Below are 27,081 nucleotides of genomic sequence, written 5' to 3'. Positions count from 1 at the left end.
TGAGACTAGATAAGCGCTTGTTTTTGTAGCTGCAAAAAAACACGGGGTTTTTTCAAAACTGCCGAAGACTCTTCAAAAAACACAGGACTGCTAGTCCCGTGTTTTTCAAAGCTGGGTCGAAATACCCGGGACTAGCAGTCCCGTGTATTTTGTAAAAATTTTATAGCAGCAAAACCAACCATTTAAAAAAAAGGATCAGTTTTGCTGAATAATATCATATGAGGTCGGTTTTGCTATTTAAAATACCATAAAGGTTGATTTTGAAAATTTGTCATGAATTTAAATAGAAGTATGACGCTCGTAAGGGATCTTTCAGAATAATTTGTGCCTTAGGAGATACCGGTGGACTCAATAGAAAGGGGATCTCCCAAGGAAAATATACATACAGTTGAAAAGATTTAAACTTTTAAACAGGTGATCTATGAAAGGAAGAAGTGGGTAATTTTCAAACGGTTGAACAAATCAGTCCAAAGATTCTTGTATGCTATAACATTAACTTTCCTCGTGTAAATTGGAATAATACTGGTGCACAATAAACATCAGAAATTCTTTCAGTCTCTAATTGTTTACAAGAAAAATATCACGTTGTAAACGTAAACTGATGCTCAATCAAAAGCAATTTCAAAATCACTGGGTAGTAACTCAAGCTCGAGCTTTCAAATTCATTAGATGTTGAAGGATGGGCGAGGTGGTCCATCAACTGGAGCTATGAATCTGAAGGATGGGCGAGGTGGTCCGCTAACTGGAGCTATGAATCTGTAAAACTCATCGAGGATGATATAAATATGAATTCCAAGGTTCATGCAGGAAATATCCAAATGATAGCTCCATCAGGACAATAGCTATGAAAGCTTATTCATACATATGGGACCAACACCAACAGAACGGAACAAAGCCTCCTTGCTGGTCCACCATAGAATCAACTTACCAGCTAGCAAGCCGCTCGATCTTTGATCTGCGTAGATTTTAGGATATGCTTAGACAACCGTTGCAGTGTTAGGTACCAATCTCAATGAATCATAACACGTCCTTGGGTATTACGACCTGCTAATACCATATTTTACATTGAATGCAACATGATACCTAACGATATAGATTAATTCAAAAGAGAAGAAGCTGATCTCCAAATAAAAGATAAAAACGCCAGAAGGCAGAAAGATGACATACCAAAGAACTGACTGACGAATGGCAGGTGGTCCAACTATAAAACTCTGACTTGATCTGCAGAGAGACGCACAAACAGCTAAAGAAAAATGCTTATCAAATAAAAAAGGAATCAAATCACAAGATCAGAGAGATGAAATCTCACCTCCATTGTTTTTACAATTTCACATTTTCATGCTTGAGATGCTTTTTCAATAAGGTGCATGTAGAACATTGATTAAAGATTCAGTGAAACATCCATGAACGGTACAAAATTCATGATGCACGGCAATCTGCATCAACTGAAACTGAAATTCAAGGAATAAGTTGAGCTATGGATGGGTAAAAGAGACCACCTGAAAAAAGAAAAAGTTTTATCAATTACTGGCAACATTTTGAATACTTGAATTTTCCATGTTATTCTCCAAGACTTAGTCAGATGCCTGCCCACTTGTTCAACATATGGTTCAAGTGGAATAAACTCCAAAGCACAGGAAAAGAAAAGAGTTGGCTACACTCTTGGTAAAGACAAATTTGTTTGGATCTGCTACTCTGAAAGAACAAGAATGCACCTAAGGAAGGATCGTTTCAATTGTCGCCTCGGATTACCACATGGTTCTGCACCTATTGAACTGAATGGCTGTTTCCTGGGCATTAGCATACAAAGTTTTTTTTTAAATTTAAATGAGTCTTTCAAAATAAAAACAAAATACAGCTAAATATTAATCTGGGGAAATGACCGACCGACAGGCAAAATTACCTCTCTTTCTCATCATCTTTCGTCGAAGACTACCCTCTTTCTTCTCCAAAAACTGCCTCGTACCCTTAGTTTCCCTCTCACTTATAGCTGCAAGAACTTAAAACAGAAAGAAAATATAAATGATATGTGGAATGATATCATTGTTTTTACAGAATCAAGTTCCAAAAATTCAATTTAAACAATATTTTAAAAATAAGTTGCAAGATAATGATCAATTTAAACAATATTTTAAAAATAAGTTGCAAGATAATGATCATAATAAGAGAAGATTGTGAGATGAACTTTATTTCTCAAGGGTGGAATTAAATATGGATTAAGGAATCTTGTCACTCCTAATTCATTGATTAGAACAAGAAGCTGGAACATTAATTTTTTTAAATTTCTATACACTATAACTAACCAGCAGTAAAGCAGCCGCAGAAATATGTTTCATCGAGAAACAGTAACTTAAGATGAGAATTAAAAAAAAGAATAATCATGTAAGAAAATCTTAAAATGCTCTTGGAAGAAAACAAAGCATAAACCTAAAGCAAATTATTTAACTTTAAACAAGCGAGGGTTACCATCTTATAAAGGCCATTTTTGTTTATATATCTCCATGCAAATTAATTTCTACTAGTCTAGTTGCATATAAACAGTTAGTATTGTAATATATTGTATTAGAATTGAATTTTGATTTTCAACAAAAACTCAGACAAATTATATTTTCACCTACATGACATTATAAAATTAGAAATAAGCAGCATCTCTCATGGTGTGTGGGTAGTCACCTATAAATTGTCAAAAAAGGTACATTTCATTGATGTAAACTTTGCTTACCGTAATGAACCAGTTGGATTTGAGTGCAAATTAGTACCATCTGATTCCAGACATATATGCTGAGGTGATTTAATTGTTGGTATTTTCCAGCCTACTGATGTAAAGATTCGGGAAGCTGCGTCAGCATAGATTTATGCAACTCAAAGGCCTTCTCAGAGTAACCCATCTTACGATATCCATGTATAAGAGTTGTATAATTTATTGCCTTAGGAGTGAATCCTACTATAATCATTTTAGCCAGCAGCAACTCTGCGACGCTCATCACTGACAACTTGCTACATCTCTCTATTAAACAAGTATACAAATACACATCTGGTACTAAACCACTTTCCACCATTCTATTGAACAATCGTACAGCCTTCTTAATATCATTGCACCTACAATAAGCAGCAATTATTGAAGTATGCATACTTCTGTCAAGTCTGAATTTATGTCTCTCCAATTTATAGAACAGTTCCAAAGCAATCTCCTTATTGTTGGACCTGCAATAACCTGCAATTATCGAACTGTACACAATGCCATCAGGTTCAAACCCATCTGTCTCCATTGAATTGACAAATTCCAGAGCTTTCTTCATATCCTCGCATCTGCAGCAACATGAAATCATCGTAGAATAAAGAACCCTGTCAGGCTTGAATCCCTTCCATTTCATTTCCTCAAATAAGCCCAAAGCTGTAGGAAGCATTCTAGCGCTGCATAGCCCATTGATGAGACTTGTATAAGTAAAAATGTTTGGATTTATACCCCTTTGAGACATCATTTCATAGATCATAAGAGCTTTCTCCAAGTCCAGTGTTTTGACTAAACCATTGATCAGGATGGTATATAGAACTACATCAGGAACAAGAGCTCGTTTTATCATAACTCCAAAAATCTCCCATGCACCACAAGAACTTCCAATTTTGTATAGCGCATCAATGATTGTAGTGTAAGTAAATATATTGGGATTGATACCCAGCTCCCCCATTTCATTTAAGAACCGAAAAGCTTCTATAAAACACCCTTCCTTGCATAACCCATCAATAATAATGGTGCAAGTAACAATATTGAGCGCCACACCATCATTAAGCATGATTTCAAACTGATCTGTAGCTTCCTGCAATTTTTGGTTTTGGCAATAGCTGTAAATTAGACTGGTATGGCAGAAAACATCTGGAGTGAACTTGTCTTGGATCATTTCATGCCATAGCTCACGTGCACCATCCATATCACCATGCTGACAACATCCGTCAATGAGAATGCTATAGGCCATAAGATCTCTCCCATAGCCCTTATCTCTGAACTCACGAAACAACTTTATTGCAATTTCCATTTCTCCTAGGTATACGTGATCACATTAGGCATTAATTCTCTTCTATGCATTTCCTCAAAGAGATTCCAAACTTCAGAAACATTGCCCTCCTTACAAAACCCATCGACCAAGATGCTATAGCTATGAACATCAGGTGATAAGCCACACTTCTTCATCTCATCCAATACTGTAAATGCTTTGTTCAACTCCCCTTTACGGCAAAAACCAAGAATGACAGCATTACAACAATAGTTATCATACTCAAGTCCTCTATGCTGAAAGTCCTTAAGAAATTCCCAAGCACTCTCAACCTTCCCTATCTTACAAAGCCCTCGAAGGTACATGCTATATGTTACTGCATTAGGCCTGACACCATGATTTTCCATCTCTACAAGAATCTTGTTAGCTTCATCTACATCCAGTGTATTGCCTTTAGTGTACAAGTCCATCATAGTAATATAAGTGTAAATGTTTGGTGATGGCCCCAGCACCTTCATATACTCAAACAAACTCCTGACAACCCCAACATTATTCCTCTCGACGAAACACTTGAGCAAAGAATTGCACAGAGGGACGCCCATTTCAAGCCCAATTTCCATAGCCTCCAAACAAAATTCTAGCGCATCCTCAATCATTGAATTGTCCACGAGAGCTTTTATCAGATTTCCATAGGCTTGCAACGGCGTAATTGAACCACTAGAAAATCTCACAACTTCAGAAAGCAATCCCTTGTCAAAAACCATCACATCAAGAAGCAAATGCCTGACTTCTCTACGCATTTTCACCAGCGAGAAAATCCCAACCAGCATTGAGAATGACTCTAATGCATGAGAAATGCCATATATATCCACCACATTTGCAAATTTCATCTCACAGAAAATATCATGATTCAAAGTTTTCACAGAGACAGCAATGTAAGGGAAAAGGGTCGGGCTTCTCACAGTGCAAAAGCTGAACTGGTTAACCTGTGAAGTTTTGCTAGTTCTCTCTACGGAATCGACCAACGGGTCATCTCGAATTGTCGAAAGAGCAGCAGAGGAGTACTTGTGAACTCTTCGAATGAGGTTCCGGCGCGAAAATCCCAATTGAGGCCGAATCATGGAGACGCTTAATCGAGGAAAAAAAAATCTGTTCCATAATAAACCTTTACTAAGAATAATACTTATTTCAAAGGATGAAATACGATTTTTAAAAGAAAATTAAGATAAATGACCAAATTTGAAGTTGGTACTTCCAAAAACTATACAAATGCATTGAGTATTTTGCTGTTACTAACCTCTGTGATCCTTGTTAGGAACATCCAGATAAGAATCAGGTAACACCCAAAGAACACCAGGTAATCCTGCCAGATTAAACAAATTGCGCATGTTTACCATAGTAAAATTCATATATAAGCAACATAAATTTAAATGATCATATATAAACTAAACAGCTTTAGGACAAAATTTAAGAACAACTTTAGGACAAAATTTAAGCTGAAAGCTGCGAGTGAAGAATGTAACTATATGACAAAAATGAGTATGATTATAATTGGCACAATAATGCTTCTTTGTATAGATGAGTGATATTTTCCTTACTTTATACTCGGAGCGTCAAGATGAGGCTGAGCGGGAGGCGGAGGCGGAGTGGGACGCGTAGGCGGAGAGGGACGCTCTTGCACCAGCTTAAGATGTGGAGAAGAACCAGCCAGCCCGGATCAGAGAGCGAAAAATCTGAGATGTAAACCCTAAGCCGACGGGAAATCTGAGATCCAAAAAATCTGAGATCAAGTAGGCGCGGCGTTGGAGCGGGACGCTGCGGAGGAGGCGAAGCGGGACTTGGCGTCAGCTTGGAGGCGGAGGCGGAGGCGGAGGCGGAGAGCGAGGGAGAGGCGCAGGGTCGCCAGAGTAGGAGGCGGCTCTTGGAGGTGGACTGGTGGAGGTGGTGGGATTTGGAGAGAGGAATTAGGGTTTGAGTTGATATTGGGTCGGATGCGGATAACATGAGTATATGTTAACCCCGACCCAATACAAGTGTTATATATGACTATTTCAAATATCCGGATATCTGGATCGTATCCGCAATTTTGACCCGATAACCTTATCCGAAATCGTATCCGGATAAAAAAATAAAACCGTAACCGTTTTAGAAACCGTATCCGATCGGTTTTAATTTTTCTTTACCATATCCGCTTTCTAAATGGAGACACCTCTCGCTGATGAAGAGAAGCAAACATCCAGGTAGTTCCAAGGGTAAAAATTCCTCATCCACTTCTACGCTTCCAATTAATTCTTTAAATTAAAGGCAACTGGGTGAGATTTCTATTAGCTATGGTGTTCGAGAACCAGTTGACCCCTTAGGATTGACCTGATAACCTTATCCGAAATCATATCCAGATAAAAAAACAAAACCGTAACCGTTTTAGAAACCGTGTAAGACCGGTTTTAATTTTTCATTACCATATCCGCTTTCTAAATGGATACGGTTGTGGTCGGTCCGGATAAATCCGGACTTATTGTTTATTTTTAGACATTTAGAGTGTATTTTATTTTGTAAAGGCCGAGTGTCTTAGTACTATTCCATTTGACTCTATATATTGAGATATTCCACAATATTCTATTTTATTCAGTTGGAACATTTAGTACTATTCCATTTGACTCTATATATTGAGATATTCCACAATATTCTATTTTATTCAGTTGGAACATGATTTTGATTATCTGGATATCACTTCTTTTGAGATATTCCACAATATTCTATTTTATTCAGTTGGAACATGATTTTGATTATCTGGATATCACTTCTTTATATCATGTTCATTGCATTATTATTTTTATTTGTCTGTTTTGTACCTACACTTATTATTTGATTCCGTTAGAGATATTACTGTGATGGTGAAACGTGTTATTGCACAGTGTGGGTGCATGACAGGTTTGACCTCCTTGGGTTCACCTTGGACTACAGTCTTGTCTAAAACCAGGGGCGTCACAATAGATTCTTGGAAAGTTATAGCTATGTGAACCCCAGACAAAAAGAGCATATTACCATAACAAGGTTACCCCATACAAAAAGAGCATATTACCATAACAAGGTTATCTTTAACTCCATTGATAGTATTTTAATATGATCTTTTGCATTTAAATATCTCAAAGTTACTTTGTTTTTAACATTGATACACCAATGTTTTCTTTTGCCAAAAGTTACTCCAAAATTACTTCATTTTTAACTTTGATACCTTTTTTTGGTGCCCAAAAGAAACGTTAAAGTTCCACAAAATTTAACTTGATACCTCAAACTTATAGAAAGTTTAACTTTGATAGCCCAAACGTTAACAAAATTTAAAAAAAAGAATTTAAGCTTGGGATATTAAAACTAAGTTTTGTTTAACTTTAGGATAATTTATTAAAGTAAAAAATCTTCAGTGTATCTAAGATTAATTTTGTTAAACGTTGTTTGGGCAAAAGAAAAAGTTTAGGATATCAAAGTGAAATATAAGATAAAACTTTGGGGTGTTTTAAACGTAAATGACCTTATCTTTGTACTCCATTGTGAATGTACAAGTGAAGGGTAAATTTCACAAGAGAGGTTTTATTAACATAATAAGCAATGAAGTGAATTTAATGGGTGGGGTTTTGTGAAAAAAATCCCCTTCTTAAGCCATCAGTTTAAAAACCCTATGAACCCATCATGTTGTTTTCTCTCAGGGGCTGTTTGGTTGTATGTTTTTACCATGTAAAAGGATGTAAAGTGTAAAAAAGTAGGTCCCAATGTCAGCTTTCATCACTTTCAATTGTTTGTTTGTAGTTGTGAAAATAGTGTAAAGTGATTTCATATGCTGATGTGGCTTGTAAAGTAATTTCATGAAAAAAAGACATGATTTTAGGAAAAAGCTAACATTAAAGTTAGGAAAAAATAATAAAAAATAATTTCAACCAATATGATCATTTGAGCAGGGACCACTTTTTATACTTTCCAAACAAACAATTAAAGTTTCATTTTGCAAACCAAACAAGTGTTTTATGATTCCAATGAAATCAAAAACAAACAAAGAAAAGTATAAAAATGAAATTGATGAGGTGGACAACAACTTTCCAAGTTGTGTCATAAATACATAACTTTACCAACAACAACCAAACAGCCCCTCAATGTGACAGTCTGTCAGCTTTTGAATGAAAACGGGTTTTGGAGTGAATTCTAAATTCGTGACACTTCATCATTTGCAACACCACGTCAGCTCATTTTCTTCCTTTTGTCGTTGCCTCCAAACACCGTAAAAGGCGAAAACTGAACAAAAGTCTGACACATTTCTTTTGCTTTCCTAAGAAAAAACCACAACCAAACCGGCTCTATATCTAAATAACCCTATTATTTTTGTTGAAATATATCATCAACTAGATATATATAAACGTTTTATTGCGTATAAATATTTTTTTTCTAAATAGCTAAGTAATTTTAACCCTAACAAAAAGTATAATATTTTTAATTAGTACATTGTCTCTAAAATTGTGTGACTAAATCAAGATTCATAAAAATTAAAGTATAATATTTTTAATTAGTACATTGTCTCTAAAATTGTGTGACTAAATCAAGATTCATAAAAATTGTGTGACTAAATCAAGATTCATGCAATTTGTTTGCTCTAAAGTTTTCTTCAATATGGGAAATTTTGGAAGGGTATTCTCCCCTTGGTGAGAACAGACGTGTCTAAAAGTCTTGCCTAAATTTGTTTACGTCTGGGTTGAAATTCTCAACCTCCCCATCGATCTATGGGATTCAGAGTTTATTATGGAGCTTCTAGGAGACATCGGCGATGTTATCACAACATCAGACGATGTTATGATAAAGAAGAATGCTGAGGTATGCAAAGTTATGCTTCATGTTCGGGACCCTTCTGAAATTCCCCAAGCTATCACCTTTAGGTACCCACCCCCAGACGATCTCCTCACTTTCGTCAAAAGATCTCCACAAAGGACTCAACAAGAATCCTACTTCTTCAGTAGCCAAACAAACAACATTGGTTCCTCAAGATCTCCACAAAGGACTCAACAAGAATCCTACTTCTTCAGTAGCCAAACAAACAACATTGGTTCCTCCTCAAACATCAGATCCCAAAAGCAAAAGACCTATGGAAGAAGTGGATGGGCTCAACCAGTCTAGTCCCCAAGACCAAGGAAAAGAAGATGCGACAGAACTCATAGATGTTTCATTCAAGGGGATCCAGATCAAGATTTCTAAATCTTCCTGGGAGCAACTAAATGCAACATTTTCGCTCCTAGAAGGTGCGTCTCCTATCCCTCCCATTGACAACTCTGCAGATCGAGCTATCCCCATCAGCTCCTCTGACTCCTAGGACATTGCTTCTTCTTCAGATCCTCCCCCAGGATTCGAAAATGTGAAAAGACAGGCTAAGAAGAGATCCAACCGTGGGCTATTGTCTCACTTGCCCTATAGGAGACACCTCTCTTTGATGAAGAGAAGCAAACATCCAGGTAGTTCTAAGGGTAAAACTTCCTCCTCCGCTTCTACGCTTCCAATTAATTCTTTAAATTTAAGGCAATTGGGTGAGATTTCTATTAACTATGGTGTTCAAGAACCAGTTGACCCCTTAGGATTGAAAGATATCCAAGACATGGAGAGATCAGCGGCAAATCCCTCATGAGTGTCCCCCCTTTATCTAGTTGTTCATCTATTTGGTTCCAAAGAGGATTGGTTCATGGAACGTAAGGGGGCTTAACAACCCTGCTAAACGTAGATTGGTGAGAGACTGTATTAAGTTAGCTAAAGTTAATCTAGTGGGTCTGCAAGAAACAAAACTCAACTCCAACAGACTTAACATTCTAAAGAATTTGGGTGGGGGTAGTATTTCTTCTTGGATTTCATTAGAAGCTACCGAGTCCATGTGGGTATTCTCTTAGGTTGGAATGAAGACACCTTCTCTTGTTCATCTTCTTCTATTGGAATATTCTCAGTCACTACCATTTTTACTCATAGACCTTCCAACTGGCAGTTTGCAACCACTTCAGTTTATGCCCCATGTGACTCAGATGATAGAGAGGTATGATGGTGGGAACTAAAAAGAATTAGATCATCCCACTCTTTGTCTTGGGTAGTTTTTGGTGATTTCAACATGACTCTGAGCTTAGCAGAGAGGAGTGGTCGTTTAGGTTCTCTTAGAGACATAGCAACTTTCAAAAACCTCATTAACTCAATCCAACTCATTGACCTCCCCCTTAGTGGCAGAAAATTCACATGGTCCAATCATAGAATCTCCCCAGTGTTGGCCAGGCTTGATAGATTCTTAGTGTCTCTGGATTTCGAAGCTCATTTCCCTCTTCTTATCCAATTTGCATACCAATCACCATGTTTGGACCACTGTCCTATCATCTTAGACTCCAGCTCTCCTCATCAGTCACCTTTGTTCAGATTTGAAAAGTACTGGCTTTCATTCCCTTCATTCACCCCTTTCATCCAACGCTGCTGGAATTCATTCACTTCCAAGGAAGCTCAACCTATCCCTCTCCCCTTCAAACTCAAACTCGTCAAGGAAAGAATTAAATGATGGAAAAGAAATTGCCTTGGCTCTACAAATCAACTCCTATCTAAATCTATGGCTCAACTTGACACCCTCAACCGTCTAGAAGAGGCCAGAGGTTTATCCCCCCAAGAATCCCAGCTTAGAAATGGACTAAAAGATCACCTCCTCTTCCTTTGATACAGGTGTATCTTCTCTTCGGAACTTAGCGATCCTTATGGGAGCTTGAGGATAGATGATTCTCATAATAGCATGAGAATAGGGGTGTAAAACAGTAAAGTGGAACGCAGGTAGAAGCGTGGAACGAGACGACGAGCAGCAGATTCAAAGAATCCAGATTTTGTTTGTCTCGCTGCGAGAACTTCCGCCGCGCAAAACACTTATCAGCAGAATATCTATTTTATTTAGGACTAGAATTTAACTATCTAATGTTGTATCCTTTCTAACATTTCGTTCATGTCTAATGTATGTATGAAGCATGACATGGCTGGTCAAGTATTTGTTTGCTTTCACAATATATCTCATACAGTCTGTTTTTGTGTTCTTTTTCTTTCCATATATTGTGGCCAATGTTGAAAATAATGAAAATAGGTTATGTAACATTTGGCCTCTTGTTAAGGGTTTAAGGGGAAAACGCAAAAAAAAGTAACTCATAATGTAAGTTATATTGTTTATTAATTATTTAGATATTTTATAAATACTAACAATTCATAATAACTTTTAAACTTAGAATCATCATACTTTTCAAACATAACATCACAATGCTCAAATATAAAAATATATTATTACTGTTAGAATTAATATAAAACTATAATTTTCGATCCTTACAATAACTTAGGAGTTTTGGTGTAATGGTTAGGGGAACTAAATTTAAGATGGTATCAGAGCAACCCAGGTTCAAATCCCACCGGCCACGAATTAATTACGGATTTTCTAAAAATTGACACCACTACGTGAGTCCAAGTTTCGACCCATAAAAAAGGGCGCTCAACCTGCGACCATGAATTAATTGTGGGTTTTCTAAAAATTGACACCGCTACGTGAGTCCAAGTTTCGACCCATGAAAAAGGACGCTCAACCTGCGGGGGCATATTAAAATTAATATAAAACTATAATCCTTGATCCTTACCATAACTTCGGAGTTTTGATGTAATGGTTAGGGGAACTAAATTTAAGAGTTACAATTTTTTTAAAAAGCTAGTCATATTTGAGTAACAACCATTCCAAAAAGCATCATCAAATGATCAAATACATTAATGTCGTCAGGTTTAAGGCAATATGATTCGTAATCTAGTTCACTACTCAACCAAACTAAACTTGATTACGTAACAACAATAAGAAATTTTACATATACAGAGATTGCGTGCAAACTTAATTTCACAAACTCTAGTATTAACTAAAAACTAAAAATTAAAACCTAATCAAAATTTAGTAATAACTAAAAGTAATTATCTAACTAACATAATTAACCCATTAATTAATCTCGATACTCTAATTCTGTGGTAGATCTTAAAAAATTATGTTAAAGGGTGAAGTAATGGAGCAACAAGTTTGATGCGGTTTATGGTAAATTGACGATATAAAATATTAGAATTTGAAAGGTAATTTCAGTCACTATTTATTTGAAGGATATAAACTGAAATGCCCAATGCATAACTAATTAAAAAATAAAAAATTTACCTCAATGGAGTCACAAAGGTCGCTAATAGCTGGAAGAGTTTCAGAGGAGACAAAGAGTTAGGGTTTGGGTTAGAGAAGGCGAAGAGTCGCATATTCACATGAAGAGAATAGAGTGATTGTGACTAAAAGGGGTAGGGTGTAAATGATTTGGACAATAGAGATACATCAACGCGTCCTAATCTAAGATGCAAGTTAACCTAAAAAAACTCATGTTAACTGCTTATATAACGTAAAGCATATTTAACGCAATATAACGTGTTTTTTTGGGTTAAACAGTTTCAAGGTTAAATGAGTGTCTTACCTAACAAGAGGGCACCGTTAAGTTGCAAAATGGGTTGTAACAAGTTATGTAATGGGTTTTTGTAAACACTGATGTGACTTACTGGCTTAATACTTTGCATCCAAATGGTGTATATAGTGCAAGCTCTCTTTCACTGAGAACCTAGGGAAAACGAAGAGTTCTACTGTTGAAAATTTATTAATTTGTTTCCATAAAATGCGGGTCATTGTACCTTTCGTCCTCCTATATGATGTTAGTTTTTGAATTGTTGAAGGTATGAGACTCATTTTGTTTCTGAGCAATGCAAGTATTTTAGAAACTGTTTCTATGGGTCAATAGATACTCACAAACCCAGCGAACTTGTTGAATGATTGTATCACATGCTGATGCTGAGCATTTCATACATAGTCATTTGAGTTGATTTGCATCATTTGGTTTTGATTTGCATTGATCATATATTGGGGAATCAGTGATCTAACTTGAATAAATACATTGTTAACTGAAATGAATGAAATGGAGTCAGAACGTAATTTAAAAATGTTAATGTTGATATTTTAGATGGTTTGGACTTGTCCAATACAGTGTATTTATAGTTGTTTAAGATTTGACATGATATTGATGAGCTTTTTCAACTCTTGAACTAATTAATAGCAACATTTATATTATCAATTTGGTCATAGTTCTATTCTCAATATTGATTGATTAACAGTCACAATGTTATTGGCAGTCCACTAATATAGGCCTGATCCTAACCTATTATTTATAAGAGTCCCCACTTCTATATATATTCACCCATGCACCAATGAATGTTGATAATATTTTATATGGTGAATTTACAATGCAATATAACTAAAGATTTGAGATGCAGGAAAGTATCTGATGGCAGATTAAGATGCAGGCAGACTATATTGAAGATTACAAGCTTCTGCAGCTAACTCGACGGAGTCAAGTTTTCTCCCACCCGGGGAGAATTATGATGAGGAAAAGAATGACATTTCTATATTTGTATTTGAATTTTAATTATTTTAGTTTTTAGTATTCAATTTCGAATTTTGAATTTTAGTTTAGATTTGAATTTTCAAATTAAGTTTAGATTTGGTAGTTAATCAGTTTTAGTAACTGAGAGATTTGAGTGATTGATTATGAGAGATTTTAGGGATTATGTATTTTCTCTTTTATTTAAACACTCTTGTAATCAAATGAAAAAAAATTAGAAATTGAAGAAATGAAATATTGTTAGCCAATTTTTGGAGTGAAACCTGAGTCTTGGACGTGAAACCCTAGGCTAATATTACTCTCTTCTCTTCTCCCAACCGTCAGCTCAGAAATCCTTCCGCTCTTCTCTTCCACAAAGCCGACGACCAACATCTCCAGCCCCGCGCCCTTCTTCCTTCATCCCCGATCAGTCCCAACCTCATCTCCACAGCTGTCTCCCCCTCTTCCATAGCCAAGAACTTCATCAACTTCTCCAAACCTTTTCCTCTTTCCTCAGCCACCAGTCTTACGACCCTCCCGCGTTCCCACTTTCCAATCAGGCCGGCGCCAAACCCCCTACAACCGCCAAGAAGCCTCAAGCACCGCCTTTTACCTTGTTCTCAATCTGGCCCTCAGGCGCACCCGAAAACCCCCCCCCCCCCCCTCTTCTCTCCGTCCTGTCTGAGCAGCCCCAGGTTCCCCGCTGTCCTGCACTTCCGAACAGTCTCGACCCCGCCGCCGGGTCACTTCGACGCCACCTTCGTCGTTGCTTAGCAGCTTGTACCTTCCTTCTCTGCTTCAGCACCTCTCTGAAGCCTTGCTCCATGGTGATGCTTGTTAGTCCTCTCCAAATGAAGCTAGTTCCTTAGCAGCAGAGTCTACATTCTTGAATGTGCCAGGGCGTCTTGGGAAGATGACAAGCTTAACCTTGTACTTCTTCAGCCTCTGCACGTTAGTCTGGAGCCCCTCCAGAGATTGGTTCTTTCTCCTGTGATCCACTAAAATACCAACAAGAAACCCTAGTTTGTTGACGTTGTCACCCGCGTTGCTGCCCAGTTTGACACCACCCTCTGCCCACTCAGTTGCTGTCGCATCACCTCCAGAGGTTCTTCACATCGAGTCTGTTCAGACCGACGAAGGTTTCGTTTTCTCTCTATTTTCTTATAATTTCACTTTATTAGTTGATTGCACGAGTATATCACCTCTAAACTCTTATCTTATAGAGTGACACTACGGTCACACTGCCCACCACACCATGGGACACAACCCCCCTCACAGCTATAGTGCACAGCCCACTTTAGATTTTTAAAAAAAATCTAAAGTGGGCCCGTGCACTGTAGCTATGAGGGGGGTTGTGTCTCATGGTGTGGTGGGGAGTGTGACCGTAGTGTTTTTTTATCTTATATTCACTGTGTAGAGTATAATTGTGAGTTGAGAGAAACTGAACATGTGACTGTTGTAATTTTGATATTGATCTTAGAATTTGTGCAATGATAATTAATCTATTAATTGAATTGTTTGAGATTGAAATTGTTCATGATTATCATTGCAAGTCTTATTAAAATCTATATGTCATATTAATCGTTTTAAGTTAATTTCCTACCGAATATCATGAATTTTGGCGAAATGGTGCCTTATTAAATTTAAATCGTTGATTCTGATAGACTCCCTCCCTCATTTCGCATCACTTACACTCCTTAACACAAACAAACAATTTCAATGTGTCTACTCACTATGTACTCCCTCCATCAACCTCTCTTGGCCATACAATGGCTCTTCAGAATTCAGTTTACAGAAATGACTACTATAGGCACAGCCACAGTTATCCACTTATACAGATCAAAGCAGCCACAAGTTTTGCTGCCTCCACCCAATCAATACAATATGGATTAAGGAATCTTGTCACTCTTAATTCATTGATTAGAACAAGAGTCTGGAACATTAATTTTTTTTAAATTTTGTACACTGTACACTAACCAGCAGTAAAGCAACGGCAGAAATTTGTTCCATCGAGAAACAATAACTTAAGATGAGATTTTTTTAAAAAAGAGAATAATCATGCAAGAAAATTTTAAAATGCTATTGGAAGAAAACAAAGCATAAAGCTAAAACAAATTATCTAACTTTAAACAAGTGAGGGTTATCATCTTATAAAGGCAATTCTTGTTTATATATCTCCATGTAAATTGATTTCTACTAGCCTAGTTGCATATAACAGTTAGTATTGTAATATATTGTATTAGAATCGAATTTTTATTTTCAACAAAAACTAAGACGACTTATATTTTCACATGCATGACATTATAAAAAATAGAAATAAGCAGTATCTCTCATGGTGTGTGCGTAGTCACATGTAAATTGTCACAAAGGTACATATCATTGATGTAAGCTTTGCTTACCGTAGTGAATCAGTTGGACTTGAGTACAAATTAGTATCATCTGATCCATGCATATACGCTGAGGTGGTTTAATTGTTGGTGTTTTCCAGCCTATTGATGTAAAGATCCAGGAAGTTGCGTCAGCATACATTTATGCAACTCAAAGGCCTTCTTAGAGTCACCCATCTTACGATATCCGTGTATAAGAGTTGTATAATTTATTGCCTCAGGAGTGAATCCTACTATAATCATTTTAGCCAGCAGCAACTCTACAATGCTCATCACTGACAACTTGCTACATCTCTCTATTAAACAAGTATACATATACACATCTGGTAGTAAACCACTTTCCACCATTCTATTGAACAATCGTACAGCCTTCTTAATATCATTGCACCTACAATAAGCAGCAATTATTGAAGTATACATACTTCTGTCAAGTCTGAATTTCTGTCTCTCCAATTTATAGAACAGTTCTACAACAATCTCTATATTGTTGGACCTACAAGAACTTGCAATTATTGAACTGTACATAATGCTGTCAGGTTCAAACTCATCTGTCTCCATTGAATTGACAAATTCCAGAGCTTTCTTCATATCCTTGCATCTGCAGCAATATGAAATCATCGTAGAGTAAAGAACCATGTCAAGCTTGAATCCCTTCCACTTCATTTCCTAAAATAAGCCCAAAGCTGTAGGAAGCATTTCAGCACTGCATAACCCATTGATGAGACTTGCATAAGTAAAAATGTTCAGATCTATAGCCCCTTGAGAAATCATTTCATAGATCATAAGAGCTTTCTCCAAGTCCAATGTTTTGACTAAACCATTGATTAGGGTGGTATATAGAACTACATCAGGAATAAGAGCTATCAGAGCATCTCCAACAGCTTCCCCATCTTCTTGAAATACTCAAATTTGGAGAATATAGAGCTGTTTTTTGGTCCAACAGATTCCCCATCTCATTCCCCAAAATAGGGAAGGAGGAGAAAAAATAGGGAGCCTTCCCCAAATCTGCAGCATTCTCCAAATTTTTGGGGAGAGCTTTATTATTGTAATAAATGCGATTTTTCAAAATGGAGAAGCTGTTGGAGTTGGAGCAAAAATAATTTGGAGAATATGACTTTTGTTTCTCCATTTTGAAGAAAATTTTGGGGAAGCTGTTGGAGATGCTCTCATAGCTCCAAAAATCTCACATGCAACACAAGAACTTCCAATTTTGTATAGTGCATCAATGGTTGTAGTGTAAGTAAATATATTAGGATTGATACCCACCTCCTCCATTTCATTTAAGAACATAAAAGCTTCTATAATACGTCCTTCCTTGCAGAACCCATCAACAATAATGGTGCAAGTAACAACATTGCGCACCACACCATCATTAAGCATGATTTCAAACTGATCCGTAGCTTCCTACAATTTTTGCTTTTGGCAATAGTTGTAAATTAGACTGGTATGATAGAAAATGTCTGGAGTAAACTTGTCTTTGATCATTTCGTGCCATAGCTCACATGCACCATCCAGATCACCATGCTGACAACATCCATCAATGAGAATGATATAGGCCATAAGATCTCTCCTGTAGCCCTTATCTCTCAACTCATGAAACAACTTACTTGCAGTTTCCATTTCTCTTGTGGAACATAATCTATGCAATAGAGAGGTATACGTGATCACGTTAGGCATTAATTCTCTTCTATGCATTTCCTCAAAGAGATTCCAAGCTTCAGAAACATTGCCCTCCTTACAAAACCCATCCACCAAGATGTTATAGCTATGATTATCAGGTGATAAGCCACACTTCTTCATCTCATCCAATACTGTAAGTGCTTTGTTCGACTCCCCTTTACAGCAGAAACTAAGAATGACAGCATTACAACAGTAGTTATCATACTCAAGTCCTTTATGCTGCAAATCCTTAAGAAATTCCCAAACATTCTCAGCCTTCCCTATCTTACAAAGCCCTTGAATGTACATGTTATATGTTACTGCATTAGGCCTGACACCGTGATTTTCCATCTCTACAAGAATCTTGTTAGCTTCACCTACATCCAATGTATTGCCTTTAGTGTACAACTCCATCATAGTAGTATAATTGTAAATGTTTGGTGATGGTCCCAACACCTTCATATACTCAAACAAACTCCTGACAACCCTAACATTATTCCTCTCGATGAAACACTTGAGCAAAGAATTGCACAGAGGGACACCAATTTCCAGCCTAATTCCCATAGCCTCCAAACAAAATTCCAGCGCATCCTCAATCATTGAATTGTCCACGAGAGCTTTTATCAGACCGCCATAGGTTTGCAATGGCGTAATCGAACCACTAGAAAATCTCACAACATCAGAAAGCAATCCCTTGTCAAAAACCATCACATCAAGAAGCACATGCCTAACTTCTCCGTGAATTTTCGCCAGTGAGAAAATCCTAACCAGCATTGAGAATGACTCTAATGCATGAGAAGGCCATATATTTCCACCACATTTGCAAATTTCATCTCACAGAAAATATCCCAATTTAAGTTTTCATGGAGACAGCAACGTAGGGGAAAAGGGTCGGGTTTGTCACAATGCAAGAGCTGAACTTGTTAACCTGTGAAGTTTTGCTAGCTCTCTCGACAGAATCGACCAACGGGTCATCTAGAATTGTCGAAAGAGCAGCAGAGGAGTACTTGGGAACTTTTCGAAGGAGGTTCCGGCGCGTAAATCCCAATTGAGGTCGAATCATGGAGACCGCTTCATCAAGGAAAAAGTTTGCTTCGTAGTAAACCTTTACTAAGAAGAATACCCATTTATAAAAAAGGATGAAATATGATTTTTAAAAGAAATTTGAGATAAATGACCAAATTTGAATGGGTCTAGTCGATGTAAGTTGAAAACATCCTAATGCCACTAGGAAAGAACCCTAGAGGGAATAAAGGGGCGGTCTAAATGACGCACTTTAGTAGGTGACTTTTTCCCTGCTAACGTGCTCCCCCGCCTAGTTTTTCATGGCGAAGAAGAAGAATATCAGAGGCAAGAGAGTTCAGAGCAATGAAATAAGAGATTCTATCTTCGTTTTTTCTCCTTCAGTTGTGCTCAAGGCTGGAGCTTCTTCATCTGAAGCTGGAGCTTCTTCATCTGAAGCTGGAGTTGAAATCAATGGAACAGTTTCCTCTCTAATCCAACAGGAAATGGAGAGTACTGATCCTAAGGGAGCTAAAAAGAAAATGCTTATGGAGGAGATTCTTGCTAGATCCAATCCACTGACAGCCCCTCAGTCCCCTCAAATGAGATCTGGTGTGATGATTTCTCGTCGTTTAGGTAAAACACATATCTCTGATCTATGGTCTAATCAAGTTGAAGATATTTCTGATTCAGATCTAAATAAGATTGCTGAGGATAATGTCGAAGTAAATACTCGACAAATGATGAATGATAATATTGTTGATACCAGTATTGTTCTAGAGGAAGAAAGTAAAAAGGATACTGATGCTGAAAAAAGTTCCAGATCTGAGAAATCTAGATCTGAAGATTCAAGATCCTTTGCTAGCCTTTTTTCTAAAAATAGAAAACATGGTAATGGATTATCATTAAAATTTGTTCCATCTTCGCAAACTAATGATGTTTCTTTCACTGAGAAAGAATGGAAAGAAGGAGAGGAACTTTGGAAATTTGCTCTAATAGGACATGTTATTGGATTAAATGTTACGTTTAAATCTATGGAATCATATGTCAACAAGACTTGGGGGAAAATCTCTATTCCAAAAGTTTACTTAATTAAACAAGGTGTCTTTCTCTTTGAATTTACTGTTGAAAAACAGATGAATGAAGTATTAGAGGCAGGGCCATGGTTTTTTAGGGCCAAGCCTTTGATTTTGAAGCAGTGGAATATTGATACTGATATTGAGAAGATTCAAGGTTGCAGCTACCCAATGTGGATTCAATTCCCAAATTTAAAACTAAATTTGTGGAGTTCTTCAGGAATTAGCAAGATTGCTAGCCTTATTGGTAACCTCATTACTACCGATAAACTTACTGCTTTGAGACAGAGACTATCTTATGCCAGAGTCCTGTTAGAAGTTGATTTGCCTCTAAGAGAGCCACTGCCAGACCAAATAGTTATAAAAGGGCCTGATGGGAAAAGTTATATACAAAAAGTGGTCTATGAACTAAAGCTACAATGGTGTGCAAACTATAAATTGATGGGACATAAAACTGAACAGTGTAGAAGAAATGTTGTTAAAAAAAATCTGGGTTCAAAAATCAATAGGAAACATACATGCACAAACAGTCCAGAAAATACTTGTTATAGGAAACCCTGCACAAGATGAATTGAAATTTCCCTTACCTGAAAAACATGAAGTGTTGAGGAATGCTACATCTATTCTTCTATCAGATAAGGGAGAAACTTTGGCTGAAAAACATGCACAAGACAAAGCTACCATGTCTAGGTGTGGGTTATCTGTTCAGCAAACTCATGATGTTGCTAGTTGTGGAATGCAAAGTCCTTGTAAGCAGAAATAGTATTGCCAGAAGATCTAAAATGAATGTTGGTGATATTATCACCCATAATCAAGCTTCACAATTCTCTTCGCTGGATCATTCAGATTATCTTTTTGACCCCTCAAATGTTGATAGGGGGAAATCATAATAAATATGCAATTAGCCATCTGGAATGTTAGAGGATTGAACAAATCCTCTAAACAAATGATAGTGAAGCAAATAGCCCATGAATATAAGCTTTCTTTCCTTGCACTACTGGAAACTAAAGTTCCTAGCAGTAAGATGCAAATTATTGCTAAGAAAATGACTAGAGATTAGGACTAGATCTCTAATGCTCAACAAACAAATAGAGGGAGAATATGGATTCTTTGGGATAATGATGCTTTATATGTTCAATGCATCTCCTCCTCTGAGCAATTTATTACATGCAATGTCTCTTCTAAGGATGGCAAGTTTTCCTGTATTGCTACTATTGTATATGCTCTAAATGATCAAATAGGCAGGAGAACTCTATGGCATGATCTATCAATGTTCAAGCAAGGTGTTAACTGTCCGTGGATTGTTGGTGGAGATTTCAATGCTATCATTAGTAATGAAGAAAAATTGGGTGGATCTCAAGTATCTGAATCTGACACTGAAGACTTTCAAAATTTTATTGAACTGAATCAGCTTTATCATCTCAATGCTACTGGATGTTTTTTCACCTAGTGCAATAAACAGGATGCAAATACCAGAATTTGGAGCAGATTGGATAGGATTTTGGTAAATGAGGAGTGGATTCTAAAATACACCTCTAGTCAAGTTGATTTTTTAGTGTCAAACTGTTAGGTCTCATGTTATGAGCCTACATCTTCTAATTTTGTTTTGATGATTACAAACAATTCCTAATATTGTTTGTCTAATGTTTGTGTTTCTTATTAGGTATTCTAGACAAATAACGATATTGGAGGATGGATGGAATTGAGCTTCAACGATCATATCTAATGGAGGTTGGCGAAATATCGGTATGAAGCCATTGTACATCAAGTCATATTCAAGATCAAGCTTCATCTGCAACCAAGTCGAGCTTATTGAAGATCATATCATCGCTTGGTATATTAGTTTAGGTTTTATATTATGTGTGTTAAATACTTCAAACTCAATCATATACACACATACACATTTTGTTTATATATATATATATGTAGTTATATATATATACAAGTTTATATACGCAAGTTTTGGTTTTATGATTTTCAAGTTTAAATATGAAACAAATACTTTTTTATATACATATATACATGTTTCATAGTTAACATGTTTGGTTTTGATAAACAATATGTTTTGTCACAAGGGGGTAAGAATTCTTATCAGAACTTGAAGATTGACTTCAAGGTAAAGATTCCTGTTTATGATGGGAGTGTTGACGTCGAGAGGCTTGATGACTGGATCGAGCGGATGGAGACGTATTTTACTCTTTATGGCTATTCGTCAAAAGAAAAGATTGTGTTCGCGACTTTAAAGCTTTCAGGGCACGCGTTGACGTGGTGGAAATCCTACTGCAAGCAGGAGAAGAAGACGGTGTCGTGGAACAAGTTTAAGGAGTTACTGAGGAAGCAGTTCAACCCGATGGGATTCCTTGAAGAGCGTTGGTACAAGTGGTACGGCTTATGCCAAAGGGTCAATCAAACCGTTCAAGAATACACCACGGAGTTCCAGCAGCAGGCGATGGTCCTCAACATTGCGGCAGAGGAATATTCCGTGTTTATGAAGTATATGGCGGGATTGAGCGATTACATCCGAAATGAGATGAAGCTATTCATGGTAGAATCAATTGTAGAGGCGAGCGTGAAGACTATTGCCCTCAAGGGCAAGCAAAAGAAGGGCAACGAGGCTAAGGGAGACTCTAAACAAACGGGAGGCGAGTCTAGTGGTTCTCAATCTAAGGAGAAGAAGAAGAAGGGTGATCTAGGGAAGGCAGGGCAGATTTGTAGTCACTGCGAAAAGACAGGGCACACAGCTGATCAGTGCTGGGAGAAGTATCATCATCTCAAGCCAAGAGGGTTAAAGAAGAAGGAGGAGAAAAATACATACATGATAGCTCAAGGTCCGAAAGAAGTCCCGGGGATGACAGAGCCCAACAGCAGTCTTAACCTTATGACGAGGAAGCAGACCACAAAAGAGGACAACGACCCGAGAGAGCAACTCTTTGTTCTTAAGTTGCAAGTGAAGACCAGTTTGGTTGATGCCATTGTTGATTCGGACAGCGAGAAGAATTTGATATCCGAGGTATTGGTTCAGAAGCTGGGTCTGAAGACGGTCAAGCATCTGAAACCCTATCCATTGGGGTGGATTCAGAAGGATGAGAAACTGAGTGTAGTTGATCAATGCACTGTCAGATTTGCGCTCCATGAGTCTTATATTGATGAGGTTACGTGCGACGTCATTCCATTAGATGTTTGTCAGATTATATTGGGCAATCCGTGTTAGACCCTAGAGGGGGGGGGGGGGGAATTAAAAATAATTATCAAGTTATCCTAGCAAGTATGAAATACAACAAGATATATGAGCTAGGATAAGCAATATGAACAATGAGATATATCCTATATGATGAAATATATATGCAAGGATATATAAACTAACACAAGATGATATATCCTACCAAAGAGATATACAATATGATATATGCAAGGATATATAAACTAACACAAGGGTAAAAAATATAAACAAGATAGTGGATGAAATAAATGAGCAATGCACAATTAGCGATATAAGATAAATGCAAAAACAAATACGCCAAAGATAAACTCAAACAAGCAATATGATCACGGAGTTCGGACTTTTCGTCCTACGTCTCCGCTCCCCACTCCCGGGGAAAAATCCACTATCACAACCGGGTTTTCTATGCTCACCCGAATAACGTTTACAACCACACTATGTCGGTTTTCAACGATCACCGATCAACGTACACTCCTCACACTCGGTTTTCTAGCTAACCGAAAACTTTACAATCGACACTCTTGCAATCACACTCTACACCCTCATAAGTATTGGACCTAGCCGTGTCTCCCTCAAGTGCTCGGTTACAACCTCTCCCTAGTCTCGTCAACCGACGCCACTCCTCTTGGAACGATCCCCGACTCTCACCACACACTCCTCTCGGTGTACAAGTGTATTACAAAGTGAATCTCACAATAAGCTTAATAAATGTTTGTTCTCTACTATGGATAAGAATACAATGAAAGCTCACACTCAATGTTACAACTCTCACAATCCTAAATATATTATGAATGCAAATACAATAAGCTCAAGTGGGTGTGTGTAACAATGAGATAAATCAAATCTAACTCAAATAGCAAACTAGCAATAATAAGAATATGAAAATCAATAATAATATTGCTAGAGAAAAGAGTTAGAAAAACTTTTCTATAAACACAAAGAGAGGATGAGAAGATATTGAAGATGAACTCCTCAATAGATGATGCAAACTCCTCTTTGTAACAGCAAACCCCAAAAACAAACTAAACAAACTTAAACTCTTTTAAAACTTGTTAAAACATTCTCTTGGGTTAGCTTGAAAGAGAACATCAATAGGGTATTTATACACACTCAAAATCTCAGCAAAAACCCCAAGCAAATAACAAAAACAGCCTAAGGAGAACAGCTCAGAAAATAGCCGTTGGAGCTCAAAAAAGAGAATAATCATGCAAGAAAATACCTGTTATAGGAAACCCTGCACAAGATGAATTGAATTTTCCCTTACCTGAAAAACATGAAGTGTTGAGGAATGCTACATCTATTCTTCTATCAGATAAGGGAGAAACTTTGGCTGAAAAACATGCACAAGACAAAGCTACCATGTCTAGGTGTGGGTTATCTGTTCAGCAAACTCATGATGTTGCTGGTTGTGGAATGCAAAGTCCTTGTAAGCAGAAATAGTATTGCCAGAAGATCTAAAATGAATGTTGGTGATATTATCACCCATAATCAAGTCTATAAAATCAGTTTATGTAGTTTCAAAACATGGTGTAGTCAAAAAGTCAAAACAAGTATATTTACATTTTCATGTTTTGGACTATTTTGTAAAATGAAGAGATTTCTCATTTGGAAGGTGATTTTTGAAAACCGGTTTTTGTAACATGTATATTATCATGTTTACAATCATTTCCCAAAGTTTTATATTTTTCTGATTTTATTTGCTATTTTTAAAAGAGGTTTGAAAATCAGATTTCTGTTTTAAAACAGGCTGATAACATGTTATCAGTCGACTGGTCAGTCGACTGATGACATCAGTCGACTGATGTGTCGACTGAAAAAATCGCCTGGAACAACAAATAGTTTCTGTTTTGTTTTGGTCGACTGACCAGTCGACTAATGAGATCATTAGTCGACTGATAAGGTCGTCAGTCGACTGATGAGCTGGAAAATACCTCTAACGGTCAGCTCATCAGTCGACTGATGGAAGCCATCAGTCGACTGATGACATAACGGCTAGTTTTTTCAGCCTTTGTCATGTTTTGGTTTTTTAGTCTTTTTGCTGGAGTTTCTTGATCTTTGGGGTTTCCTATAAATACCCTCTTATACCCAGCTCTATTTTAATAACTAAGAATATTTTAAACAAGTTTAACAAGGGTTTAAAGTTTGTTTTAGTTTGTTTAAAAGAGTGTTTAAGAGTTTTGTTTGTGAAGAGAATTTCACAAGAGCAAGTGGTGATCATCTATTGTGTTTGAGCATCCAACTCTTCTCCCTCTTTCTCTTGATATATAGAGAAGTTTTTCTAAACTCTATTTCTAGGAATTTATATGTTTGAACTTAATTTCCATAAGGTAGATTTACATTGAGTTTAGTTTTGATTTATTTATCTCTTTGTTCACACACAACCTATTGAGCTTATTGTATTTACATTCATAGTATAATTTGGGTTGTGGGTTTGTGACTTAGAGTGTGAGCTTATATTGTGTTCTCACCTTGTTTAGAGAACAAATCATTTCTTGATTTGAGTGCTTAATTGTGAGGTTCACTTTGTATTGCACTAGTACACCGAGAGGAGTGTGTTGTGAGAGACGGGGTCGTCCCAAGAGGAGTGGGGTAAGTGATAATGCCTAGAGAGAGGTTATAATTCCTAACATTTGAGAGAGACACGGGCTAGAGACCAACACTTAAGGTGGTAGTTAGTGTAGTTACATTATGAGTGATTGTGAACGTTGATCGGTGATCGTTGAAAACTGACATTGTGAGATGTAAACGTTTTCGGGTAAGCGTAGAAAACCCGGTGTGATAGTGGAGATCTCCTCGAGGTGAGGAGCGGAGACGTAGGTTGTAGGGACCGAACTCCGTGAAGATATCGTTTGTTTGTGTTTACATTGGCGTACTTATTTTTATGTTCATATCTTATATCGTCTTTGTATATTGCTTGTTGTTTATATTGCTCACTATCTAGTTTAGATTGTTTACCCTTGTGTTACTTGTATATCATTGTACATATATCTGTAATATATCATTCTTACTAGGATATATTTGTTAATTAGTTTTAATTGATATAAAATCGGATTAGATTAGCATAAACCCTATTCACCCCCCTCTAGGGTTCTTTCCTAGTGGTATCAGGGTACTTTCACAAACTTCTCTGATTATTCCCCAGCTTTAGTGACTATTGGTGATGATGAGATTTGTGAAGGAAAAAAACCATTCAAATTTTTCTCCATGTGGATTAAGCATCCTGAATTCAATACAAAGGTTAAGGCTATTTGGGAACAAGAACTCAGGGGCTATTATATATATAAACTGGTTACAAAACTGAAAAATCTCAAACCAGTTTTAAAAGAGTTGAATAAAAGGCATTTTATGAGTATCAGTGAGCAGGTTATAAGAGCCAAAGGAGAGCTTTCTGAGATCCAACAACACTTAGCAAATGATCCTTTTAATTCTGATCTGATAACTAAAGAGAAAACATGTCTGAATACATATACCAGGCTGATTGATTTTGAAGTTTCCTTCTATAGACAAAAGGCAAACATCAAATGGGGTCTACATGGAGATAAATGCTCCAAATTTTCCCACTCTGTTATGAAGACAAAAGGACACCATAATAAGATCCTATCCTTATATTCTGATAATGGAGAAAGACTTACTGATATGTCTGATATCACAAAGGAATTCATTACTTATTTTAAAAACCTCCTGGGCTATTCTAGTTCCTATACAGAGATTAACCATGAAGTGATATCAAAAGGACCTGTTATCTCCCCTGATCAAGCAATTAATCTGGGTGCTCCAGTTTCAAGAGAAGAAATTAAACAAGCATTATTTTCTATGGATAATGATAAAGCACCTGGTCCTGATGGCTACACTGCTATTTTTTCAAGGAAACCTGGAATTTGATTAAAGATGATCTTCTTCTTGCTATAGAAGAGTTCTTTAAATCTGGTATACTTCTTGGAGCTCTTAATAGTACTTCTATTACTTTGGTGCCTAAGATTCTCAACCCTAAGTCTCCTTCAGATTATAGACCCATTTCTTGTTGCAATGTTGTATATAAAATCATCTCAAAAGTTATAGCAACCATGATTCAGGGGGTTATGGGATATTTGATAAATGAAGCTCAAAGTGCTTTTGTTAAAGGAAGGCTTATCTCTAATAACATACTTCTAGCTCATGAATTGATCAAGCATTATGGCAGGAAATTTTCAACTCCAAGAGTTATCCTTAACATTGACTTAAGGAAAGCTTTTGATTCTATAAATTGGAAATTTATTGAAGATATGCTTACTGATCTGG

The 27,081-nt window shown here is 36.9% G+C and overlaps 1 protein-coding gene across 1 annotated transcript; it reads right to left on the bottom strand.

Annotated features, from left to right (window-relative positions):
- Nucleotides 454-18,279, bottom strand: LOC109840449 (pentatricopeptide repeat-containing protein At4g31850, chloroplastic-like). The gene is given in 12 exon segments (XM_020409110.1): nt 454-1,044; nt 1,168-1,221; nt 1,310-1,499; nt 1,716-1,790; nt 1,904-1,999; nt 2,723-4,045; nt 4,048-5,157; nt 5,290-5,355; nt 6,945-7,004; nt 15,987-16,444; nt 16,541-16,727; nt 17,034-18,279. Coding segments are annotated over 7 exon segments (4,359 nt in total). The 3' UTR covers nt 454-1,044; nt 1,168-1,221; nt 1,310-1,499; nt 1,716-1,790; nt 1,904-1,999; nt 2,723-2,813.

This window comes from Asparagus officinalis, chromosome 1 (genome assembly GCF_001876935.1).
Source record: "Asparagus officinalis chromosome 1, Aspof.V1, whole genome shotgun sequence".
Taxonomy (NCBI): Eukaryota; Viridiplantae; Streptophyta; class Magnoliopsida; order Asparagales; family Asparagaceae; genus Asparagus; species Asparagus officinalis.
Note: the sequence above shows the minus strand (reverse complement) of the source record. Positions and strands in the feature narration are given on the sequence as shown.